Source organism: Falco naumanni, chromosome 20 (genome assembly GCF_017639655.2).
Source record: "Falco naumanni isolate bFalNau1 chromosome 20, bFalNau1.pat, whole genome shotgun sequence".
Taxonomy (NCBI): domain Eukaryota; kingdom Metazoa; phylum Chordata; class Aves; order Falconiformes; family Falconidae; genus Falco; species Falco naumanni.
Genome location: NC_054073.1, coordinates 618,941 through 633,713, shown reverse-complemented (window position 1 = coordinate 633,713; position 14,773 = coordinate 618,941). Strand labels below are relative to the sequence as shown.

Below are 14,773 nucleotides of genomic sequence, written 5' to 3'. Positions count from 1 at the left end.
TTTCTGTTCTATTTATTAGTATGTATACCGTGGTAAATATCAGAAAGGGAAAAAAATACTTCATTGAAAAATTTCTAACAAATTACGTTGGCCACACAGAGGAATTAATTCTCTAATGAAAGTCCTCAATTAACGTGTAAGACTTGATGCCCAAAGTTAACTTCTTTCAGACTAGAAACTGCAGTGAAATGAAAGCCAGAAGACGGTGCTATGATGCAACAGGGCTTTAATACAAACAAAAAGTGGAATACATTCTTGCAGAATGAGGCAATGCAGAAACAAAGAATGTAATTTCCATTTCAACAAGGACTACAATCCATCAGTCATTCGGGGGAGCACAGGGCTCACAAGAGGTTCTTCTTTCAGCTGGACACTTTCACAGTCAAGTCCCATTACTTGTTTTAGCCTCATCAGGTTCAGGAAGAACAAAACATAACATGAGCAAACGACAAAGTGAGACAACATTGGTGTTGTAAGCCTTAGATAAAGCGCAGAGATCCCAAGCAACCCCAGCTCCTATCGACATTGGCTGTAGCAGAGGCTGCTTGGCAAGTCTGATTTTCAGGTCTATATATCAACTACTAGTTTTTATTTTATTGTTCTTTCAGTCATTACTCTCTCCTAAAGATTTAAAATGGCCCATAGTTTCCATAGCGATACCTATAATACCCTCTGGAAAAAAGGGGGAAATAATTTCTACCATATCCTGAATAAAATGAGTTTCGGTAAAAGCTTCCCAAACGGGAGATTCCACCACCACATGAGCCCTCCCCACCACTTGAACCCCCTCCCATGCCACCACAAGAACCGCCTGAACCATGGGAGCCCATCCCATAGGAGCTGCCTCCACCACAGGAACCACCAGAGCCCATTCCTCCACCTCCGGAGCCCATTCCTCCACCTCCAGAGCCCATTCCTCCACCTCCAGAGCCCATTCCTCCACCTCCAGAGCCCATCCCACCCTCAATTTCAGGCATGGCAGTTCCTACAAAACTTTCCTGAGGGCAAGAGCTGATAATGGGTCCAGGGAATGTCACGACAACGGGTGGCGCATACACGATTGCTCTTGAATCGCCGCATGAGCTGATACATGGTTCATTCCAACAGTTGACGTAGGGTTGTGGGCATGTCGGTTCACACGGCGCACCACAGCGGGAGCTAAGCATCTGTCCATAGGAAGACATCTTTCCAGAAGGCAAGCCAACCTGCAAGGCAGAGAGTACACTAGCCCGGTAAAATTACAGCCAGAGGAGTGAAAGAACAAACTGTGTTATCAGAACGTGGGTTGTGCAGGTGTGTTGAGTGGCATTCCCCTGAACAGATGCAGATACACGTGCCCCAGTTGTCTACACTAAACTTAAGAGTTTGTGATTTAAAAGAAAAAAAAAATTAAAAATTATCACCATTTCTAAGGGAACAATCCCTTCTACTCTGAAATAGAGTTGTGCATTACAGATCTCACCAACCAAGTGAGATGAATTGCTGAGTAGAGGCTTCGAAGTCTATTCCCACTCCTCTCTAGTGCTCCATTGCCCCGTAGCCTACTCCTAAAATGACCTCTGGAAAAATGCCTCTCTGGCCTTTTCTCACATCATTGCCTGTGCTGGTCTTTTTGTCTGGGAGTCAGTCCCATTCCAATAATGTTTTTGGAGTGTCCTGTCTCCACAGATAGATGTTCAATTCCTAGGCATTGCTACCATCCACGTTTTTGAAACTCCCAATCTGTTTTCTTTTGCCGACATGTGGCAATGCCTATATCCACCCTATTTGCAAGTTACGGTTTTCAAGATATATACATATATCTCAATGTTTATAGATAATAAGGTCCTACCCTAAAATAGGGTAGGATATATAACCTCGTATTAACACTACCTATAAATCCATGTCTATAATTATAAACTGATTCAGTTAAATCGGACTTACCCAGTCACCAAGAAGAGTAAGTCAGCAGAGGCAGCTACAGAGACCTGAGTTACGAGCACTTTTATATGCTGTCATAGATTATAGAAATTGGGAGATACCTTTACGCAACCGTTCTCTGCATCTTGTGAAACAAATGTTTTCCCCTGGTGATGCCTTCCTTTGTTGCAACTGTTTTGATAACAGCTTATGATATTAGATCATGATTATTAGATCATTTACAATCCCACACAACATGCTGCATCCATTTCACCCACCTTGTCTTTTTGTTGAAAATATCACAATAAATTGAGTTTGGGTTTCTCTTAAATACTTGCTAATACTCTTGAAGGTAGCTCGGAGGTGGATAAACTACATGCTGCTAGTAAGCACAGGATTCCAGTTTATCATTTGTCATCTCAGACAATAATAATCAGTGGTCTTCTGGATTTTTCCTGTTTAAAGCTAGGAAGTTTTTTAAATTAAATAGCCACTAGTGTCCATGGCCCTTGTGTACTTGCTCCAGGGGCTTTGGGAAGGAAGTTTATGGCTTGGGACTGTCCTTTGGAGAGATGTTCTCCTACATGACTATGCCACGTCCCAGGTAAGTAGAAAGTAAGAGATACCAAAGCAGTTCATGCACTCTCCTGTGGGCACTAGGGTCAGGCACAATAATCCAGTTATCAGTTCAGCTAAAGACAGCACCTGCCCAAGCTTTTACGGTTTATCATCAGTTCCTCATCTCAAGGAATCATCCCCTTCCAAGATGCCTTCAGAATAAAAACAAAAAAATACTAATAACTATGAATACATTGAATTTTCCTTTCTGTGTATGCTTGTTGAAGGCCAATATGAGGAGAGGAATAATATGTTACCTGTGGGACTAGAGGATCCAGAGGAAACATTACCTAAAGTACAGGTGTGTAACACAGAACATATTCACAAACACCAGTTCTGTGATTCACATAATCACCTATACATTAAAAAACAAAAAAACAAAAAAAACCCCAAAAAAACCGCAAACTAAAAAAAAAACCAAACCAAAAAACCTCTTAAGTACATTTTTATGGTAAATTATTAAAATTAAAGCTAAAAAAAAACCCCACAAAAACCAAAACCCCAAACCAAATAATTTTATTTACATTTCATGAGCATGAAATCAATATAATGACCAGAGGAATGTACATGTATGCAGCCAATAGAGATGTGACAGCAAGCTGCACAGAATAATGAGTCACATAATTTGTGGGAATGAGAAGCAACTAATAATTAGAGCAATTGACAGCTGAAGCAATCAAAGGAGTTGCCAAACCAAATATTTTATAAAAGTTAATAAGGTTCTCATTGTTTTTGAGGTTTTTCCAATGTATAGAAAATTTGTTCAAAACACAGCTTCTTAACACACCCCACAGAAAATCACACTGGCTTCACCATCCATGCAGTTTGCTTTCCACAACCGATGCTTTTCCCTTGGCAGCTTTAAGTAAGGGGAAATCTTGTTTTACAGAAGGTAGAAAGCCAGAAGAGCAGATATCAGACTTTCAAGCTCGAACTGTAGTCGGCCCTCATATTCTCCAGATACCTTTTTAAAAACATAGCATGCAAAAAAGTTAATTGGCAATAATCCAACATCCCCTTTCACAATGCCTGAACCCCAGCTGCCTTACATCAAAGAATTCTTTTAAAGATAAAGAGATATCCTCCCTCGCCAGGTTAGAAAGCTAAATGCTTCTGAAAAGATGAAGGAAAAAAACATCAGGGATTCTGTATTTTTCTCTACGAAGAATTTGTTGCTTCGTATACAGAGCAACAAACTCACGTAAAGCAGCAGCCTGAGGAACCCCAGACTTACAGCTTTAGGTATAAACTCACCCCACATAAAGCAATTTTGAAGCATTATCTGAAAGATTCCTCATCTTGTTTTTTCCTAGCACGTTGTTGTTGTTATTGTTGTTGTTGTCGGCAGACTTTTTTGATTTTCTGGTTTTAGAAATGCCAGTACTGTGCTCTGATCCTTACCCAGCTGCTTTGCATATGAAGATTAAATCTGAAAGAGGAAGCTGGTTTAATTGCTATTGCTCTCACCTGTGCCATGCTATAATTTTCTAAATTGGCCTGAACACTCACTTGTCTTAAAGGAAAGAGCCTATATTATTATCGCAGGTTGTAGCAAAACATTATCCTTAACCTTCATTTTTCCACAGATTTTATCATAGCAATTCCAGCGCTCCTAAGGGAATAACAAACATCACCATGCAGCAAAGTAAATAGGCTAAAACTGGGAACCATTGTGCAAGAGGCCAAAGGTAAGGCTGCTTTGGATCCTGGACGTCCATATTTTGGCGTAGGTTTCCAGCGTGGTCTAAGAGCTGTCACCTGGAAAACTATTTCCAAAACTGCTCAAAGTAAAGGGTCAATATTAATGAGTGCTTTTTCATTGCCTAATTGGAAGACTGAAGATGAAATAAGGAACTAAAGGACTTGATCACCACTGTCTGCTTTTTCATTATCTGCATATTTGATGCTATTATATTGCTCAGACCAGAGCAGTATCTCAGTTTTGTATTTTGATGTTCGTTTAAAGTTGTGCATTACATTTACTTGATTCCCTTTGCTCATACCTATTAAAAAAAATATATATATCTTTTTTTGTCGGCAACCTACTCCTCTCCCTGTGTTTAGAGCTGTTGGAGATGACTTAGACTATACTATTGTAAGTATAGGAAACCTCATGCCCGTGGTCTGAGCAGAGCACAAGAAAACAGATAACAATAAGGAAAAAAGTTTAGATTAATGATGGAATTTATAGTTTTCCAGAAAAACTAATGCTTCCCCCGGTTCCCAAAACCAAAGGAACTTCATTTCTTCTTAAAATCGCACCCATAGCCGCCTTCTGTATCTCAGCCTTTATTTACAACGATTTTCTCCATTTCTTAGAACCGAGATCCACTGCTTGCTTGCCCTGTCAGTCACTCAGTAAAGCACAAGGTGCCATTGTGCCTGAAAGCTGGACTTGGCCGTGTAACTGCGTGGTTGCCACAGGAGAAAGGAGGACGTAGGGGTTAGAGCCAGTTCCAGACTGAGACAGCTACACTTGGGTGTCTGAAAATAAATATCTGAGTTTCTCTTACAGTCAGCAGACATGTTTGGTGGAGCCTGGAGATCTACCCATGCATTCCCCTTTCCCTAAGAGCTTGTGTTTCAACTGAGCAGTTCTGCCACCTCTTCAAAGCACCACCTTTGTGTCCTTTGAGGGACCTGGAAGTGTAGAAGCCCCACGGATATGGAGACCCCGTATTCCGCCACCACTGTGTGCTCCAGTTTCCATTGGCACTACGATGACTACCTTCTGTTTTTTGTCTTTTCCATACTTCATCCCCTTTCAGAAGCAAAATTCACCCTGGTCCCAGGGGGAATTTGGAGTCAGTGACCTCAGTCTACTCATCTCCCATTTGCATCCTGAATACCTAGGCTCTAGCAAAGATGAATACCTCATCTTTAAGTATTAATGGCAAAATGCAGCTCTCTTGTTATGTGGATTTCCTCTTGTATGGCTAGGTTGGATCACATTTTCTAGCTACGGTGCAACAAAAGGTAGTGATTAAATAATTATACACACAAATAATTCTGAAGCTGAAGAATTCTTCCCCACCACTAAATAAGATTTGTTCGGAGCTCAGGAATAATTATACTACTGTAATCTTACCGGGTATCTTTCATCTTAGAAACAAAACAGAACTAATGCTCTTTAATATATGAGCGCTGCTTTCCTCAATAAAACCCGAGGGGACGTGAAATTGCAGCCCAAGGTGTAACTACAGCTTATGTGTCTGTGTATGCTTTAGTTTTGTATAAGAGCTGACCGATGTACACCTCTCCAGCTGTACACAACGTACCCATCACCCAAGCCTGTTTTCCAGGTCAGAGCCACCTTACTTGACCAGCAACAGAGCTGTAGCACTCTGAGGGCTACTGGGTCACCTGCAGTCTCCAGCTGTGGGAAGAGCTGATGCAGCAGCATTGATAAGGCTGCTGGGTTGCTCCATCAATCAGCCCAGCCCTGCCTCACACCCCTCCACCAGACCCAGACTCTGAGGAGGAGACTTGAACCTTCTTCTCTGTGCCTGAGATGCTTCAAAGAGGTGAAGGACCTCAGTAAGACCCAAGAGGTTTGTAGAGGTGAGAAGGTCTTAGTGTGCTCGCTGGAGTAGTAATGGTGTATTTTGACAAAGACAGCCTGGAATAACACTTTTGTCCCCTGACCAAGGGGGACAAAGGGGTGTGGGGTTAGCTGGGCCTTCTTAAAATGCACATGTGGTGGAGATGTGGATAGATGTGTTTCTTAGTAAAGTGGGTGCTCATGAGTCCAAGTTTTGGGGTTTTAGAGTGGAGCACCCTGGAAGTCCCACCCTTGCAAATAATCCATTTTTAATACTTTGTTGGTGCTCATAGTATGTGCTGATGCTGCCAGAGTGGATTTGTATTCCTGTATCACCTCATGGCTCTCAGAGGTGTGGTGCTAATATCCAATTTAATAATATATTAATTCTAAAGCTGTTAATTAAATCTTCATTCTGGTTCATTACCTAATTAAGCATGCTAATCTCAGCAAGAAAAGCTGGCAGCTAATTTTCAGTTCCTTCAAGGCTATTAAGCTAAAACAGTACTGATCTGGTGTACAGAACCTTGTTAAAGGGATTTATAGTTGAGCTTAGAGACAGAGAAGACCCTTCTCACAAAATGGAAAGCAGAGCTCTGCTACCCGGAGAAAACATCTGAATTATGGTGCTGGTTCCTCTTTTGCTCCAAATACCTGTATAGCACTGTGTCTTTCCACTCGGGTCAAAGGTAAAACTTCAGCCTGAGTAGAGAGCTCAGTGCACTCCTACGTTGCTTCTGGTAACTCATGTCACAGCTTGAAAAGGGATTTAAACAGTAAAAGCCCCCCTGCACCAGCACCTTTTCTGGGCATCCCATGCAGGATTCCTTCTGCCCCTTTCCCCCATGTCTGTCCCAGGCCTTGGTCTCCCTGGTCCCCATTGTAAATTTGGCTGGTGTGCAATATTGCATTATAATGACAGGTTATAAGTAATAAGGCTAATAATAATTAGGTGTGTCTAAGTCTTAGATCCACCCTTCTGTATAGAGTGTCCTTAGACAGGTTAGGTGGCTTTTGGGCATCGGTTATCCCATAATAGGATGATAATTGTCTGTGCCATACAGGTGCAAAGAGAAAGAAGGTTTGCAAGAAGCAGCAAGATGGTGATGTGGGATGTTATACAATGACAATGAAATGCGGCATCCTTTATAATGACTGAAACAGCCGGGCTCCTGCATGCAATGCAATACAGGTGGAAAGCATTGAAACCAGCAGAGGAAGAGAAAGAGGTGGAAAGTGTTTATGGAAGGCTGTTTAAATGGTAGGCAGAGGAGGAAAGGCCAAAAGACCAAGGCAAAATTGGCAGAAAGATGCAGTATTATCAGAAATACTTTTTTTTTTTTTTTTTTCCCCTAGCCTGTTAATCAAAATGTCTCGAGGTATGGCTTAGGCAGATGAGTAGAGAGTATTGAGGGTTCTTTGAAAATGCAACGTGTCAGCACACACTGAATGGACCCAAACGACATGCCTGTATTTCAGACAGCAGAGCACTATGGTGAATTCTACACAAAATTCACAAAAGGATCAAGCTCTAAGTTCCTAGGTTGAAGGGCTAGTGGCTCTTCTCTAAAAAGCCTCAGCAAGGCTCTTGGAGGACAGATTATCTTGTGCAAGCTGCTCCATTCTCAAGAGAAACCAAGTTAGTGGTTTTCAGGTGTGTAATTTTGTTTTTTTGAAAAGGAATAATTTGCAAGACATCTTTGGTAGGGGAAAATAATCTTCTGAATCCCCTGTGCAACTCAGTTATTGTTAAACTCCTTGAACTGCTGGATTGGATGGGGTGTAGATAATGAGTCAAGGCTGGGTCCTTCGGAGCAGAGGTTCCTGAGAGTTCCACCCTGCCTATGACCTCGTTCCCAAATTTTTCACAACACTGTTTGCATGAGCCAGGCAATCAGCAGAGCTTATCTCTCTGACCTGCCTCCCAGCTTATCTAGGGCGTGACGCTGAGGCACCACTCACAAGCACATCCTCCAAGATATAGTAATTACATCTTCATGTTGGATCAATAAAGTAGGGTACATGCTAATGTCTGCCAGATAAACAAGCAGATTGAGAGGAGTTCCCATCCTGTAAAGGGGAAAAATTATGTATACACCAAATATTGGAGGGGCTCATTTTAGAGCAGATCTGCAGGGGGCACATATGGGCTGCTCCTCTCCCAGGCAGATGTCCAGGGGAGCCAGCTGAGCAGACAGCAGTTCATAGTGAAGGTGAAAGCAGACGGATGGGCAAAACTGTCTTCTCAGTGGCTGGCAGCTTCCCAGGGAGATAGGGCAGGGTAAGCAGGGTGGCTGGCGGGGATCCAGGCTGCTTAGCATGTTATCATACAATGTTTTAACATTGCTGTAAAAAGTTTTCCGCAATCCCTTTTCTCTTTGAAGAAGTCTCTGGGAAAACAACTGTATCTGGATGTGGCTGCGTGCAGAAGAAGGTGCGTGCCCTGATGTTCATGGGCACCTGCCTCCGCAGGCGAGGGCAAATTGTTAAACAGCAGCTCTTGAGACTTACCAGCCCAACGACGACGGGGAACTAGAGTTCAGTCAGCTTTCACGTTTTGGTTTTGAGGACAAGTTTACCCACAAATTTTATTTTACTTCTGTTAAACCAGGCTCTTGGCTTGTGAAGACTGACAGAGGTGCCCAATCGTAATCACAGTAATGTTCTTCTTGGGACAAAAAGGACAATGCTTGCACTTAAAATGTGTGGGAATCTTTGGAGGAATAGAATCTTAGAATTTGAGGGTGGGGAGAGGGGAGCAAGAGTAGCTGGGGCTTTTTCCTGAACCAAAGTAAATAAAAATGTCTCTGTATATCGTTCCTTTTTATCTGCTTAGTGCTTTTCAGCCAACACATGGAGCCATGAACTCTAAAGCTGTACTTAACAGGGTGAGGAACAAGTGAAAGCTGTGAGATGAAAGTGAAAAAAGAAAGTCTTGTGCATGTGGACAGAGCTGAGGAGTGTGAGAGGCAGTTGATTGTTTTCTCACTTCATGGGTGAGCAGGAATGACAGATTTGGTTTTGATGTTTGCCATCTACGTTTCACCGGTAGGTACCTGAAAATCAAGAGCAGGAGAGGGAAAAAAAGCGAGAAAACCACCATAATCATGCAAAATAATTTTAATGGGAAGTGAAAGAACAAGACTGCTAGAATAAAGGTAAAGGGCACAGTTCCAGATGCAGATTCTGCCACTCGTATACTCCATTAACTTACATATGCAACTGATACATTTAGTCAAATACTTTTTTCCTTTTTCTTAAATAGAAATAAATATAAAGTGAGGATCAGTTTCTCCACACACACACACATTTCTTCCCTGAGGTGAAACTGAAAGCCAGAAATAAATTATGTGGTTGAGGGGTGTGTGTATATATATTTATCAAAAGAAAAAGTGAATTATCTGGTGACTACTTGTCTTAAATGCTAAGACCAGTCTAATTAGGTCTAGCAGTGAAAGGGTTTGTCACGTCTCAATTGATCACATTTGTGGTGATTTTGAACCTGCTGGTGCCTTTGTTTTTCTGGAAAGCAATGGGAAAAAGAACAAATTGTTCCAGAGAATCAGATACTGTATGTTTTAAAGGGCAGGTTAACACAGATTAGGATAGGGAGCATTTTATTATTCTAATCACCTGCCTGAGAATGTACCTGAGGCAAAAAAGAAAAAAAGAAAAAAAAGTCAAGTATCATTTAAAGAAGTCATAGGTAAGTCCTCTTTAGGGAGGTAGTAGGAGCCTATGAGGCCTTTGGACTTGGTCGCCAGGGTTGGTGTCACTGTGTTATGCTTCTCAGGTCTCTTTGTCCTCACTTGCTGTATCAGTATTTTCAGTTTCTGGCTTTTTCTCTAGAGCACGCTCTTCGCCCTCACTCTCAGATGGTTGGTAGCTGGGTCTACTGCAAGGATGCATCCAGCGGGAAGAAAACACATAGGAGCACCGTGGTGAGCGCTGAGGGATGCGTTTTGGGATGAATCTTTCTGCAGGTGGCTCTGAGCACGGGACTTCAGCTCGCAGAGATGTCAGTGGGGCTGGTGCCCCTTCCTCCAGGACTGCAGAACTTCCCACTACCGTCTCCTGTGGGCACGTGCTAATGATGGGCCCTGGGAATGTCACAACTACAGGAGGGGGGTATATAATGACTCTGGAGGCACCACAGGATACAACACATGGGTCATTGCAGCTGGTAGCAAGAGGCTGTGGGCACTGCACGTTGCAGGAGTAGAAACGCTGTCCTGCATCCCACTCCCCACTGAGGGACATCTGGGAGAAATGGTGGTGAACCTGTGGGATGTAACAGAGACCATAGGTGTGTTTCTCAAAGCATTTGCAACCCACACCCTGCCCTTCACCGCACAGACCCCTGCCCCTCGCCGGGGGTCTCCTGCTCTTCTCTCCTGTTCTGCTTGCAGCAATGTCAAGGCAGATGCCACGGCGGGGGGTACGCTGTGGCGGAGAAGAAGGTGCAAGAGGATGAGAGTGCAGCTCAGGTATTTTAGTTATAGGGGCTGTGCAGGGAGCGTAGATGCTGCAGCAGAGATAACGTGAGCTGTGATTTCAGGAAATGAAGCTCAAAGGTCGGTACAGGTTTGCCCCCTTGCTCCGCTCACCCCATCACCTTGAGTCCTTCTCACACTGCCTCCGCCCTCCCAAAAAGGACCCTTAGACCTCCAGGTTTAACCAACCTTCATCCCATTTTATCACTGCTATCCATTGCCAACGGGCCACTGCCCCTGTGCAGTGCTTCCTTTCACTCTCCCAGCTACAGATCCTGCCTGGGCAGCCACCAAGGGCAACTGGAGAGGTACTGCAGTGGTGGCCAGTGACTTCAGCATAGCTGCTGCTGCTGCCATAAAGCCACTGGTCATACAGGAATGGGGGTTTTATATCCCTCTACTGGAGAAGGTCCTTACCTGGGATTATTTGTTTATCGCTGTAGTAGAGCACACCCAGCCCTCATTAGAGTAATTACGCACTATAGTATTTCTGTGCCTCTGCTGAGATTGCACTGAGCATTGTATCAATGTCCTGGGAGGTTCGTGCAGACTAATGAGCCTGTGTCAGGCAGGACTGGGAGGAAAAGAACATCATTCCAGCCCTGCAAGCTGGGCACTGCTGTGCAGGAGATGGTAGGACCCAATTTTGGTGCCATTCTGCACGGCAGCCCCGAGCTCCTAGGAAAAATCTTGCCTCTGGGTACCTCCAGGTGGTTTGCAGAGACCATTCATGGCAGAGCCAAGAACCTGATAAGGATTTTTGGTGCCTAACTTTTTGCCTAGACCCTGAATCCATCTATTAGGTCATTAAACCCCACAATACATTTTTGTAATTCTTTCAGGTTGATCTGTCAAAGTTTAAAACTGCATGATGTAGCTGATTAAGTAGCCACTTTATTTTTTGTCCCTGGAGAAAAACAGGTACTTTGAGAGTGCAATCAAGCTCATTCAGAGGTAGGTGTTTAAATAAGTCATGATAAACATGATAAATGCTTGTTTCTGTTCACCAGTTATGATGGGAAGGTCAAGGGGGATGCCATTACTTGTCTAGCTTTTCATGATCTGTCAACGCTCAGCGTCAGATGCTCTCATCAGAAAATGCCTGAAGTCACTGAGTATGAAAACAATTGTCCTTGCAGAGTTTCTTCTTCCTAACAGTGCTACGATAAAGGTGTCTTACCCTGAAGAGCGAGGTGCCAGCCATGAAAAGACCTGCGTGGATGACCAACTGAAACCTGGGGAGACGCAACTTCTTACTGAAATGAGCTCTGTGTTCTAGCTATGATTGGGGTGCCAACATGACAGGAAGGAGGCGAGAAGATTGCAGTCCCTTTCTAACGCTTTGAGAACTGAATCTTGCCGATTTATGAACAAAAACTTTTGGAAAAGAGATGTTAACGTCTCTGATCTTCTCCAATTATTTTATGAATAAATACTAATACTAATGTTACTGAGCAACCTGATCTTGTTGAAGATGTCCCTGCTCATGCAAGGAGGTTGGACTAGATGAGCTTTAAAGGTCCCTTCCAACCCAGACAATTCTATGATGCTATGATAACATTATCTAAACTCTACCTGAATAGAGCTTAAAATGCCTTTTATGTTGGATACCAGATAGCTATATACACTTAGTTGATAACAGAATTGCACTACTTTTTTTTTTTAATAAGAATACTAGTCCAAATAGATATATTTTTAAGGCTGCACATGGTCCAAATATACAGCTAAATAATTCCTAGTAATTTTTTCAAGAGAGAATCTCATTTATATTTTTAGAAACCACAGACTGGCTTGCTGATAAACCGCAGCTCATGTTAAAGCAACGTTTTACCCAATATAATTAGATTGAGGTGAATGGGACTTACCAGCTGTCCAGGAAGAAGTCAAGAGAAATGGCCAGAGGAGCCCTTAATCCTTTGAGTTTTATATGCTTTCTTGAACTTCCAGGAAGATGAGACAACCTTTGTGCGTGAGGTCGTAATTACTTTCCAAACAATTTTTCCCACGTGTGTAACGCTTATAATTACTATAATTATTTTAACACTGTTTACTGGCTTTATTCAAATTTCCATGGTACATACTGTTACATGCTGTGAGGTTCCCTGTTTGTGTTTTGGTTTTTTTATGGTCTAAATTAATTGCTGCTGTGATTCTGCCACTTCTGGGAGTACAACTCACTCCAGTTTGTTCAATTTTGACTTAAACATCGACCACATGAGCAGTGGTTTGCAGACAGCAGGTGATGTATTTTAGCCATACTGGTTGCACCTGCTGCTAGATGCGTGATTTTAATTCATTCCTCTAAATCCACCATAGCATTTAGTTGGAGGCACCACGGGCTTCGTCCCTATAAGTGGCTTGGAGGAGGGAGGAGTGGGGAACAGAATTTTGCTGCACGTACCCCGGGTTTGTTCACAACAAAGTTGATTTGCTTCATGTCCTTCGCTGACTGTTGCCACAGCTTCAGCCAGAGGACGTCATTCTGCTTGGGGATCCCTGTTCATACTCCAGGTACTGACCAGGTGCCGAGTGTCTGGCTCCAATCCCCGTGTGTGATCAGAAGGTTAAGAAACACAATCTCCGAAGGATGCCCACTTACAGAAGAAAAGACTGGAAGGAGACAAGGTAATAATTTCTGCATATAAAAGGTAAATGCCCAGGTGAAATAATTTAGCTGCCTTTCGCACCTGCTGAGGAAAAGAGAAGTCATGGGCTAAAAGTGCATCGAGGGAGACTTCATGATGGGAGGAAAAAATTTGTAATCAATTGCAATCACATGGCTACTGATCTACAGGGATTGCTGAATTTTGCAGAGCCTCACTGATTTCCTAAGGATTCTGGTGGATTCTCAGAGTTGAGAGTCACCCGTTCGATTCTCAGAGGTTCAGCCAGATCTGCCTTTTAACCCGTTTCGCAATGATTCCTTTTGAATGCAAACAGAAACGTATGGTTTAATGAAAATGCAAAGTGTCCTTGTGTTGTCAGGGCTTGAAAACAACATCCTGTTTATGAGGGCAATGAAGGCACTTCCATCAAAAACTGCATATTCTAAAGCTGCTATTAGCCTGGAGGTGTTTACCTCAGATAACATACTATTAATATTATGATAAAACACTTTGCATGCATAAACCAGTGATGAATATTTTAAAAATGTTTTGACATTCCCTGTTGTGTGGAAACCTCACCTCACCAGTCTCTAATTGCTGGGATTATTCTCCCCAGCCTCTCCCAAAAGACAATGAAAAGTGAACATAAGGTTATCCGCAAAGTCAGCCCCACATCCATGGCTCATGATGGAGGCTAACCCTGCTGCGCTGCTGTTCTAGATCTCTGTTACTAGAGATAGCTGGCAATTCATGTGGAAAAATCATATTTCATATTCTTTGACAATTTCAAGTAGCTGGTGGATGTCTTGGTGACTTCTGAACCAATTTCTGACCGTACGCTTCTTCCTTAAAACAGGCAGAAGTGTCTAGAAAAATGGAAATTCCTGTTTCTATGCCAGTTTACCTGCAGAGCATCCAATACCCCAAACTGGGAGCTCATTTAAACCTCCCAGTCTTCTTTCTAGGAGCTGTTATGCCTTCTGCACAAAGACACCTTTGGAAAGGGGAGTAGAAACACAACCTTAAAACATCTCAGGCCTCTCAATAACATGGGCAATGTGGAGTTTGTCTGGCTGGGGGATGCTGCACTAGAATCACTTTGGGCAGCGGTGGCATGGAAAGGCTGTGCAAAATCCCCCCAGAAAAGCTGCTTTGTAGCCCACCCCATCACTGCCCACCTGGACTGGAGCCCGTCTTTGCTCTAAACACTCGTTTGGTGGGTGAAGGTAGGAATAAACTGTCCCTTCAGTGTTTTCTTCTCCAGGGCAAAGACACCTTGCTCTCCCAGCCTCCCTTCCTGTGCCCTGAGCACCTGCAGCTTCCATCAGACCCGCTCCTGGCTGTCCATTGTTCTTGTGCTGAGCACCCAGAACCAGCCATGGGGGGTCTGGATGTCGCCCCTTGACTGCCAGCTTGGGGAGGAATCAAAACTTTTCTCCTCCTGCCGGCCACGCTCTGGTTCAGGCAGCCCAGCCTGCAGTCGGCTCTTGCTACCACAGGGATGCAGCATCGCCTCACGTCACCTTTTGGGCCACCAGGTCTGGGTGTTTGGCAGCACTGGTGACTTTTCCAGCAGCAGATCCCACCTGATAATCCCTTTGATGAGGGAGAGCAGG

At 43.4% G+C, this 14,773-nt stretch overlaps 1 protein-coding gene across 1 annotated transcript; it reads right to left on the bottom strand.

Moving 5' to 3' along the window:
• Nucleotides 1-239: 239 nt before the first annotated feature.
• On the bottom strand, nucleotides 240-4,092 carry LOC121080063 (claw keratin-like). Its single transcript, XM_040577915.1, has 2 exons — nucleotides 3,772-4,092; nucleotides 240-1,205 (listed from the first exon to the last, which is right to left on the bottom strand). The coding sequence occupies exon 2, from the start codon at nucleotides 1,182-1,184 to the stop codon at nucleotides 630-632; it is 555 nt and encodes a 184-aa protein (XP_040433849.1). The 5' UTR covers nucleotides 1,185-1,205; nucleotides 3,772-4,092; the 3' UTR covers nucleotides 240-629.
• Between the last annotated feature and the right edge of the window lie 10,681 nt (nucleotides 4,093-14,773).

Coding starts and splice junctions, on each gene's coding strand:
- LOC121080063 (XM_040577915.1), bottom strand. CDS start 1,184: ATGTCTTCCTATGGACAGATGCTTAGCTCCCGCTGTGGTGCGCCGTGT.